The following is an 11,574-nucleotide window of genomic DNA, read 5'->3' on the forward strand; positions in this document are numbered from 1 at the left end:
TATATATAGATCAAATATACAGTTAGGCAAATCGTTTGATACCTATTTCGTTTTATTTGTTGGTAGCGGCACGGAGTCTGGAATTGTGCCTAGTATATGACAATAGGTTAACCCCCTATTACATGGGACTTATGACACAAATGATGATAAGTTGATGTACATTGTACATTGGCATTACGTGCCATAATGTGCAGGCGCAATCCTACCTATCCCGTGGGGGATAAAAAGCGTGACGTAGCAAAACAAATAGTAAGTAGCCGCTTTAGTTATAGTATCGTGCTTTTAGAGCCATTGATCGTATCAGTCACCAACCAATTTCTATACTATAATTGAATATGAATTTCCTAACGTGCCTACTAAATAACTAAACTAACAGCTCCCACTTAAAATACCTACTCCATAGTAATAGCCTTCCACCTTGAACTTAAGAAAACTTCTAAATGATTTATAGTTCTGCTTACCTAAGTAGTGAGTTGCTGAAAACGGGAGCCTTGACCTATGGCTTATCCAACCTACTATTACTATTAGCCGATAAATAGATTTTTCTTTGGATAAGTAGGTATATAATCTAGTTCACCTTGGTTAAACGTTAAGCTGAAAATGTATTTCAAAGTCTAAACAGAGAGGAATAATGTTAAAAAGCCACTTAATTTTATGATACTCCTAGTAATATTTATAATAACATAGAGAATATAGCTCAGTATTTAAACATAACCTAAAATTGAGTACACTTCAGTATTCAGACGTTAGAGCTACATTAGGATGCTAATTATTTTCATACAAAGATTTTGAAATTATAATCTATTTATTATTATTAAAAGTTATATCAGAAAGCCTTTATTATAAGGTAAGCGTAGTATAAGGTGCTCTCCAGCAAGGTGGAGTGACGATATCCGCAAGGTGGCTGGTAGTGGTTGGATGCGTAGAGCTGAAGATCGAGCTCAGTGGCGTGCCATTGGAGAGGCCTATGTCCAGCAGTGGACGAGATCAGGCTGATGATGATGAAGATGCATTTATTATACTTACATTATTTTGGTAAAATTACACCACAATTTAATTTGATTATCACCAAAGCGTAACAAACACTACAAATATACAAACGAAAATAGCTACTATTGTGTTTTCTAAAATAAACTTAGCTAAGTTCTAAAAATATATTCTGGTGTTAAGCAATTCGTATTGTGAGAAAACATTGGCTTACAAGTCTCATATTCCTTTGGCATATAATTACATATTAGGAAGATTTCAAATAATTAAGTTGATTGTAAGTGCTCTTTCATTACTCACACCTTTGTGCGGGTTTGCGGACGGCGAGCAAAGGTAGCTCGCCACCCGATCAGAACCAGACCCGTGCGTACCAGACCATAAGACGATCACAGATGGGGCCCAGTAGGGCTGATGCCTGATCCGGACTACCTAGCAGGTTTACTGGGGCTCTAGCTCGGAAAGCAGGAATAGGAACGGGGTGGTTTTTAGTCAGTAAGAGTCTGACACTCCCTCTCGTCTCGCCCAAGGCGGGAGAAGATATTGGATGATTTCCCCTCTTAAAAAAAAATTACTCACACTTTTACGGAGACATTTTGACCTTTATTCTTAGACCTTATTTTATTGAATATAATAATAAATAATAATTAAGTCTTTGACTGTCAATAGAAAACTGTTGAAGGCAAATCCTCCGCTAACGTCGGTCACCGGTGACCACCACAACGTTCAATGTGTTAATATGTTATTGACTCTATTATCATTAGCTTGCAATTAACGAAGAACCTACTTACCTACTTTAATGAAGACGATCGTTGCCAGAAATGATAGTTACAGTTCAGAGATTTTGGTCTTAATTGATATCGATTTGCGATCCGCAGCACCTAGCACTTGAGGATTAGCAGATTAGGCGAATCTCAGACGTAGTGGTGCTTACGTATCTAAGATGGCAAACTGAGTGGAAATAGCTACCTATATTGATTTCACTGGGTGTTTCTGTTACCGCCGCACTCTGATTCATTTAATAGTCACTTAACCCAATCCTTAGCTATTGTTTTCCGAACAAAAACGTTACTAAGCAATTGTTTAAGTAATCATTAAATGACTCTGAGTGAGGCAGTTAGAGTCTAATCTTCAACTTCAACTTAAGTTTCACTTTTATGAGGCAGATGTAGGCAGTGGTTAATAAAGCACTCATAGAAAATAGACTGCTACGTTGGTTGAGTTGTTGCATGTACGACTACCGGGCAAGGGGTCCCTGGTTCGATTCGAAATCTTAGTAGTAACACGAAGTCTAGAATTGTGAACAATATATTATGGCAATAGGCTCATGCCTAGCATAGGGGATGACCCCTATTATGGGACTTATAACATAAATCGTGAAAAGTGGGTACCGTAATATGCTACTCTGCCTACTAGCGCACTGTACGCACAGAACACCAGTGTATGGAGGTACCTATATATAATTATCAGGTATAAGGTACCTATACTTATCGTCCTATGCTTTATAAAATCCCATTCATGAGATTCCATCCATGAGATTATAATGAAAAATCTTTTATAAATTTTAATGAAAATTTACTTTAACATTTTATATCACCATTTTCTGGTATTTCCATTGTTTTCATTGTTTTTCTGTAATTAAAATCTTCCAGTTAGGTAAACCTAACTAGTTTATTGCGAATAATTAATTTATTTTACCTCTATCTAAGTTTGTGATCATCATTCATAGTTTACGGCAGCTCAGAATATATTGTCTTTATGCACATTGAGTTTCATTACATTTTATATGCTGTAAAAATATTGAGTATCTTCCTTAGGCCTGACTACCATGCGTGTCGGACATTCAATCATCTTTTTATACAAGAGCTTTATAATTTATTATGATTTTCATTTTACAGCGTCGTAAAAAGGGAAGGAGAGTGAGATTATGGTAATTTCTAATCGAACAATGGTTATGTATACTGAAATAGGCTATAAAGTATCGGGAAATATACTTAAGTAGTAGCTTCTGCCCACTGCTTTGCTCGCTCCCATAGGTATGATAAGACGTAGCCTATGTGTTATTCCAGATGACAGTCTATCCAAATTTCATCCCGATCCATAAAGCCGTTTGGACGTAATTGAGTAAAAAACATATACACAAACTCACAATCGCACAGACTTTCGCATTTATAATATTAGTAAGAAGTAAGATAATCAGAGTATGGATACTATCTGTGTTAGGTACATGTTTATAACACAAATATTTACTAAGAGCATACTATATATAGCTCAATGCGTGGCTTCACCCGCACAGTCAAAAAAAGAATGGCAGCCTATGTCACCTGCTTTCAATCTTCAGATGCAACGCCAAGTGTGGGAGAGCCAAGTATCTAATTAGAAAAAATTAAATGAAATACATTTTAAATATTATGTTTTATTTAAAAAAGGCTTGTAAAACATTTTCACATGGCCGTAATACCTTTAACAATAAAAATTGGTAGCCATTTTTATATATAAAAAAACAATATTCATAGTATATGAATAACCCAGTCTTTAAATATTCGAATAATAACAATTGAACAAATATTTTAAATTCTTTTAAACTAAAATATTGCTTGTAATTGCGTTTTATAGTGGAATATAAAATTGTATGAGCTAAAAAAACTCATAACTGAAAAAATAAAACCAATCTGATAAATATTCCAACTATTTTGCTCAAAAAATATTTAGGTACATTTCCTAATAATTTATGTATAAATCATTACATAATTATAATGGCAATAATCAAGAAAAAGATGAGATCGAAATCTCAATGTTCATGAAAGGCACACACTCTTACAAAATCAAAGACAAGGAAAAATATAAGGACAAGATTCAAGCCAGACCTCGCCAGTGATATCCGAGTGTAAATATTTGAACAATCTCTACCCTGGAACTCACTACAAAGCTGAACTATGAGAATTATTCATTACATTGCTATGCTTTCTTCCAACAGCAAAAAATCAAAACTAACTTTTTCTAAAGCATTTTTGTATTATAAGTTTTTAAACTGACATGTTCACTAACACTAACATTAGAACTTAAGACGGAAAATATCGGAAACTCATAGACATAAATAAACATGGTAAATATCCCGTCTTAAGTTCTAATGTTAACATTTTTGTATTTTTGTTTTTCAGAGATATGTATGCAAAAAGGTAAACAAGTTACTCAGAATAAATTAACCAGTGATTGTGCATTAAAATACTTAATAAAATGTATCTTACGCTAGTTTACTCAGAAACACCGGCTTTACTAAACGATTATTTTTATGTATCTGACATAGATTTAGCCACTTCACTTGACCCAAACGTCCCACGTGTAATTGAAACGACTGGGAGCAGCTAATGGGTCTCTAAAAACTGGTCCTTTTCTAAATATTGTTTTTGCGACCTCCTTTTCCAACTCAGCTTGCATTCTCGACACTAAGTCGGGATAAGTCGCTGACAAATCCGTCGTTTCACACGGATCCTCTTTTATATTGAAAAGGCATGATGTTTCTGGAAATTTTCACATAAAATTCAACAATACATCCATCAAGGGATAAACAAATGAAATGAATTTCGAACTGTAATATTTAATACCAACAATAATTTTCAAAAGATTTATGAAACTTTATCATGAATATGGATTCAATATGACGTTACCCGAACGTACTCGTATAAAAATTTGGTTTCTGATTTAACTTATAAAGTAATTTCGTGAGAAACCTTACCTTTGCTTGGATGACATAACGTAATTGGCGATGGTAAAACACACTTGACTGTTGTATTTTTCCTCCGATTCAAATTGGCTATGTCAAAGGTTAATCCAATTGAATCAAGTACACTGTACACTGTACTGTCCAAAATGGCATCAACGTAAGACGGTGGTTTACCAATAATTCCTGTGAGATTATTCCCTTGATGTATACCATAACCCTTGTCGACGTCTCCCGTCACTAATTTATAATCTCCATATATAGCTGAAGCATATCCTGAGGTATCATCGATTTCATACATTGTTTCCCGTTCTGATGGCAAATTAGAGTTAATGTTCTTCCAATGGTCGATCCCGTCAATATTTGGTGGAGGTTCTACACCTGCAGCACTTAATAAAGTGGGCAACCAATCCGTAACGTGCATGTATCCATCCCAATAATGATTCGTATTGTTCAAATTTGTACTCCACAGTAACCCAGCCACTCTTACACCACCTTCATAAGGTGTTAATTTAATTCCTCTGAATGGATGATTAGAGGCAAAGTTATTATATTGCCCATACGACATGCCTCCATTATCAGAAATGAATGTAACTATTGTATTGTGTATAATTCCTTTTTCATTTAAAGCTTTGACAATATTACCGACGCTGTCATCAAGTTTCTTCATCATGGCTGCAAGTTAAAGTCAGATTTTAATATCTGTATACAAGTGCATTATTATAATCCATACATTATTGTTTACCTGCAAATATTCTCCTCTCAGGTGACTCTACATGTCTCATCTGTCTAATAATTTCTGGTGGTGCCTGCAAAGGGGCACCATCATTGCCTGAATGAGGTGCATTATGAGCGACCATCAGAAAGAGAGGAGACGATGTGTCATGATTCTTGATAACTGGAACAAAATAAAAATTACAATCAGTTCTTGAGAAGGTTGTCTAGATGATATCGTATTCAGTTATAATGACCGCCTTTGACCCATTTTTGAATGTTATTAATACATATTGTGTTTATGTAAACATCTGATAAAATGCAAAAATAATAAATTTATTGACACTACTTATTGGGTGAGACACTAAATACAAAACATACCAGATACTGCATGATCTGTATAGACGTCGGTGATGTAGCCTTCCACGTCCCAGGCAGGTGTTAAATTTCTAAATAACGTCAAACCGGAAACATGACCGACCGACCACTAAAAAGAAATATGAACATATATATGCAAATTGTATGAACATCCTACCACACCTAAATTCAGAACGTCACTCTGAGAAAAATATGTAGTGACATCAAAAGAGAGTAATAATTTTTAAAACCTGTTGTTGTTTAGTAGCTAAGATGTGCGATTTTGTATAATGGTATGTATTTAAATGAGATGGACCTATTGTGCTATCATGAGAATACCGACGACATAGGTTAATAAAAAAAATCTTTTCCCTAAACTACAATTTTCTCCTATGTCGTGGGTGCGTTTACAAACATACAAGTTCACATACACATGACACCCAGACCCGAAACAACAATTTGTGGATCACACAAAGGGTGACAGTCGGTCGCCCAATCACAGCGCTAATCGACATATTCAGATAGTAAGTTCAAAGCGAATAGAATCAAAGGCTGAATTATAGATTAATTATTATCTGTTCAATACAACAGTGATGGTTACAGAACTCCATTAGTGGATAAATTGATCATCCAAATAAGTCTCGGGTTCGATCCCCGGAACGAGCAAAGTATAACTGGGATTTCTTCGGATTTTCAAAAAATTCTCAGTAGTAGTAGTAGCACAGAGTCTGGAATTGTGCCCAGTATATAGCAATAGGCTCACCCCTAATTACCTGAGACTTATGGTGGTATGGTATAGTAACACTAATGGTGAAAAGTGGGCGTACATTGTACAGTGGCATTACGTACCGTAATGTGCACCTTTGCCTACCTCTTCAGGAATAAAAGGCGTAACGATATGACGTACTTTGATACTTACCAATTCTTCATAAGTGTATTCATAATAATCCAAATAACCACCTCGATGACCGAAGTGGCTGTCAAAACCTCTATTGGTTGGTAAATATTCTTCTCTGGACGCCCCAACGTGCCACTTGCCAATCAACTGAGTTGAATAGCCAACGTCCTTGAAATATTGTGGCAATAATTTCAAATCTGTTGGTATCCCTCTATCATCACTCATTGTTAATGGTGGGTAACCTTGCATTCCTGTAAAAAGAAAATAAAAAAATTGTACATAAATTCATCACAATACAACAGTAATTCATTCAGTCAATAATTCATTAAAACCAAACTAAATTAGTCAACATAAGTACTACTGAAAAAAATGAGAAATTATACAATAAAATGACAATGCCAGATCCTGCCCCACTTAATTTCATCAATGTACAAGAAATGTAAATTAATCAAAACTATGCAATGAAAATAAGTCCCTTGCTTACTTAATTATTATTCTGATAAACTTGCGGATAAAAATTAGGAAATAAAAAGAATTAAAAAAACCCAAGGCCTATTTCCTGTATTTATCGCGACCATCTGCGTTTCTTAGTACGCTTGCACAAGGAACAAAGCGAGTCATTCAATAAAAAAAAGATTAATAAATCTTTTTAATAAATCTTTTTAATTAATAAATCTTTTTAATTAATAAATCTTTTTAATTAATAAATCTTTTTAATGTAATGTGTACGGATTTAAATATGAATTTGGTTTTAATACATACTATTAGTTCTGTTTACATTGTTGTTTCGTTATGACTATGAATTAAAAGTAGGATTACTAAAGGTGATATTGGTGATGACATTCCTGCCTTTTATAGGTAAACACCCTATGATAGCATTGTAATAATATAAAGCACTTAATTTAATTATTTCTACCATTATAACTGCAATTAACCTAGACTGGTACCTAACCTAAATGTAATATTTTGTTCTTAGATTTATATGTATAGAAACCGCAACGTCTAAAGGCTTTTAATCATGTTTTTAGTTATCACTAATAAAGCAGCAATAGAATGTTACATTTGGCATGCCTGTACACTATATTTTTTTGGTGGGGCAAAGCTCTATAGAGATTCTGGCATTGTCATTTATATTACATTAATTACATTTTTATTACATAATTTATAATAAGTATAACTACAGATTACACCTGTTAATCGTGCTCTTAGAATTGAGATATCAATTTATTTATTTGTTTTAGATCCTGATGTCTCTAAATTAGAGTACTTGACAAACATTCACTCAAAAGTCACTTTAGTTATTTATAAATTAAAGTTTGGATTAAATTACCGATTTTATATGAATATTTTCCAGTAAGGAGTGCTGATCGTGAAGGAGTACATATCGCGTGGCTGTAGTACCTCCCGAGTGTCACTCCAGAATACGCCAACAAGTCAATGTTTGGTGTTAAAATTTGATCCGAGCCGTGAAAACTGACGTCGTCCCATCCCTAAAAGAAATAAAAAAAACATGGAAAAACTACAACGATGTACCTAATATTATATTTTTTTATGTCGTCACGCCTTTTATCCCCGAAGGAGTAGGCAGAGGTACACATTATGGCGCGTAATGCCGCTGTACACCCACTTTTCATAATTTATGTTGTAAGTGGTGGTGAGGCTATTGCCATATACCGAAAACATTACCAGACTCTGTGCTACTACTGACAAATTTTCGAAAAACCCAACAATACTTCAGCCGACCCAGGAATCGCACCCAAGACTCGGCAGTCGCACTAGCAACCACTAACGAGGCAGTCCTAATATTATATAATCCTTATTATCATACAATCTGTGTATAAAATATGTAAAGTAACTCTAACAGCTTCTCATTTAGTACACAATGAATAATTAAATAATGTAAATAGCTAATTGTACCTTCTATTGTATTCTCAGACTAATGCACACTACACACTTTACGATTTAACTGCAGTTTGCAGATTTACTTGAACTATTCCTTAGTAACGATTTTGTATTGAAAACAATAGGGATGATGACTGGGTATGAAAATTAAAAATCTATTTAGTCCGTCAGTTAGGTAATAAAAAATATTAGAGACATTTTTGATTTTGTCATAAAAGACAATAACATATAACTTAGAAGCAAGTACGCCATTAGTTTGCAGATTCACTTGAACTATTCCTTAGTAAAGATTTTGTATCGAAAACAAATAGAGATAATGACATTAAAAATAGGGGTATGAAAATTAAAAATATATTTAGTCCGTCAGTTAGGTAATAAAAAAATATTAAACACAATTTTTATTTTGTAATATAAGATAATAACATATAATTTAGGAGGAAGTACGTCATTTCTACGTATAAATCGTACCTAGAAGTGACATCATACGATATTACAAATCGAAAGTATTTATTTTCGTAAGAAAAAAAATGTGTCTTATGAAATGATTTGAAATTAAATAATTTTATTTTTCTGTGGACTACAAAAGACACGTCAAAATTTAAAAAAAATCTAGATGAGATCGGTCGGGTTTATATTTTAAAATAATCTACAAGACGGACATTGAAATAAAAATTAGTAATCGACCCTTTTGCTAAGGACTGGGTTAGGTAACCATTACATGACTCTGAGTTCGGTGGTTAGACAGGCAGTTTTAATTATACAGGTAAAACTGCACAGTTACGTCGTAACGTGTGTAGCGTGCATTAGCCAAGTAATTACCCGACTGTTTTTAATCAATGTATTCATTACTTATGTAGGTAATATCTTGGAGTATTAAAAAATAATGTATTGTTGCTAAACATTAATATTTACGTGTATAACTATACCTATCAATAATAATTATTATGTACTGACAAATAAAAAAGAAAAGAAATGAATACCTACTGGACCTATTTTGCTCATTTAATACATATAATTAAGTCATAAGAGGTTTCCCCATAGGTATATTATATACAGTTATATACACACAATAACAATAGCATCTAGATCGCTATTATTAGATTATTTTTTTAATTTTGTGATATTTTTGACGATAAACAGGTAGTTAATTTTACGCTTATTTACGTTAAGCATTCGTTTCATACACTCATAATGAATAACACGTATTTTACAGAAGGTTATGAACTTCGTTCCCGGATTGGACAAAGTAATACTTTCACATTTCATTTCAACTTATGTTGGCTGGAGTTGGGCCCGGTATATGGTCATGTAGCTGGCAAAAAGGCATTTTTTGTTTTTTTTTTTTTTGGTTTTTTTTTTGAAGGGGGAAAATCATCCAATTACTTCTCTCGTCTTGGGCGAGGCGAGAGGGAGTGTCAGACTCTTACTGACTAAAAACCACCCCGTTCCTACTCCTGCTTTTCGAACCAGAGCCCCAGTAAACCCGCTAGGTAGTCCGCAGCTCTGGATCAGTGGCAAAAAGGCTGAATATGACATGAGTGCACCTTTGCCTACTCTACGGGAAGTATAAGACTTAATTTGATAAAATTATATATAACTAGCTACTTCCGCGCGGTTTCACCCGCTCTGCTTGGCTCCTATTGGTTATAGCGTGATGTTTTATAGCCTGTAGCCTTCCTCGATAAATGCACTACCCAACACAAAAATAATTATTCAAATCGGACTAGTAGTTCCGGAGATTAGCGCGTTCAAACAAACAAACAAACAAACTCTTCAGCTTTATAATATTAGTATAGATTTATTTATTTATTTATAATTCGCTTAAAAGTACTTTCATCAATGCTTTTCTAACACACTCCCAAAAAGTAACATGTGACAATAAATGTAGAGGTAATAATCACGCGTCTACACATTTGATTTAATATCAATTAAATACACGTGTCTACAATGCAGCAATTAAGATAAATAAATAAATCAATAAACAAATAAATTGGGTATATATAACTCACCAAATCATCAGCTATAATAAACACGATATTTGGCTTATCAGCTTTACAAACCAATGTCACTATTGCTATACTCACAACTAATGATAACATAGTTACACTTTCTAAAACAAAAAAAAAACTGATAATAAATAATTGCACTAAGTAGTTATTTGAAAATTTTCTAGATATTATTGACTATTATTATATATGGCGTTATTGTATTAATAATGGATTATTAATAGTTATTACTAATAATAAAGTTATTATTTAAAGTAAACACGTTCGCACTGTTTTAATATTGTGTTGGTACTGTGACACACGACCCGTCATTTATGATATCTCATCTGCTTGCATCTATTTTGTCTACAAATTGTAATAGTTGTGCTTAATTTTACTCTCAGGTCTGTCTCATTGTTTTATTTTTTGTGTAATAAATCGTTAATTGTGTATCGTGGCCCCACTACTAACTAGCTCACTGGATTTTTCTTCCGTCTTGTGGGTTTATAAACAGAAAATTGCGTAAGTAATTTTATTTATAAATATACAAAACCTATTGTTATTTTTAACCGACTTCAAAATAAAGGAGTTTATACTGTATCTTGTATGTATGTTTGTGCGCAATAATCTCGCGTTTGGTTGATCCAGTGTATGTGCGCAATTATCTCGCGTTTGGTTGACCCAAATTTGATGCGGCTTTCAATAAAGTATTTTTCGGACTTAGGAAAGGCGGAGGTGCACATTATGGCATGTAATGCCACTGTACAATGTACTTCCACTTTTCACAATTTATGTTGTGAGGACTATGTAATAGGTGGTGAGCCTATTGCCATATACTGGGCACATTTCCAGACTCCGTGCTACTACTGAGAAATTATCGAAAACCCGAAAAAACCTGGTTATACTTTGCCGTAGCCGAGAGGTTGTAAGTGCGACTGCCAGGCAAGAAGTCTTGGGTTCGATAAGTCAAGTTTATTTAATTGATCAATTTACAATTAGCATCATTATTTATC

General features: G+C 33.8%; 2 protein-coding genes across 2 annotated transcripts in view; one reads left to right on the plus strand and one right to left on the minus strand.

The window, feature by feature from the left end:
- Positions 1–11,574, plus strand: part of LOC118268625 (transcription initiation factor TFIID subunit 13) — a 136,768-nt gene that overhangs the window by 80,486 nt on the left and 44,708 nt on the right. The window lies entirely within an intron of this gene.
- LOC118268636 (arylsulfatase B) lies at positions 3,435–10,957 on the minus strand. The gene is made up of 7 exons (XM_035583196.2): positions 10,586–10,957; positions 8,005–8,164; positions 6,696–6,925; positions 5,801–5,906; positions 5,451–5,603; positions 4,721–5,380; positions 3,435–4,505 (listed from the first exon to the last, which is right to left on the minus strand). Exons 1-7 carry the CDS (start codon positions 10,673–10,675, stop codon positions 4,303–4,305), a joined length of 1,602 nt encoding a protein of 533 aa, XP_035439089.2. The 5' UTR covers positions 10,676–10,957; the 3' UTR covers positions 3,435–4,302.

The sequence above is a fragment of the Spodoptera frugiperda genome, chromosome 29 (genome assembly GCF_023101765.2).
Source record: "Spodoptera frugiperda isolate SF20-4 chromosome 29, AGI-APGP_CSIRO_Sfru_2.0, whole genome shotgun sequence".
NCBI lineage: Eukaryota > Metazoa > Arthropoda > Insecta > Lepidoptera > Noctuidae > Spodoptera > Spodoptera frugiperda.

What these genes read in the sequence shown, in the direction of transcription:
- LOC118268636 (XM_035583196.2), bottom strand. Translation starts at nt 10,675, where the DNA reads ATGTTATCATTAGTTGTGAGTATAGCAATAGTGACATTGGTTTGTAAA. An exon ending in TTATTATAGCTGATGATTTG is followed by an intron (nt 8,165 to 10,585) that starts GTGAGTTATATA and finishes TATTTCTTTTAG; the next exon opens with GGATGGGACGACGTCAGTTT. An exon ending in AAAATATTCATATAAAATCG is followed by an intron (nt 6,926 to 8,004) that starts GTAATTTAATCC and finishes TTCTTTTTACAG; the next exon opens with GAATGCAAGGTTACCCACCA.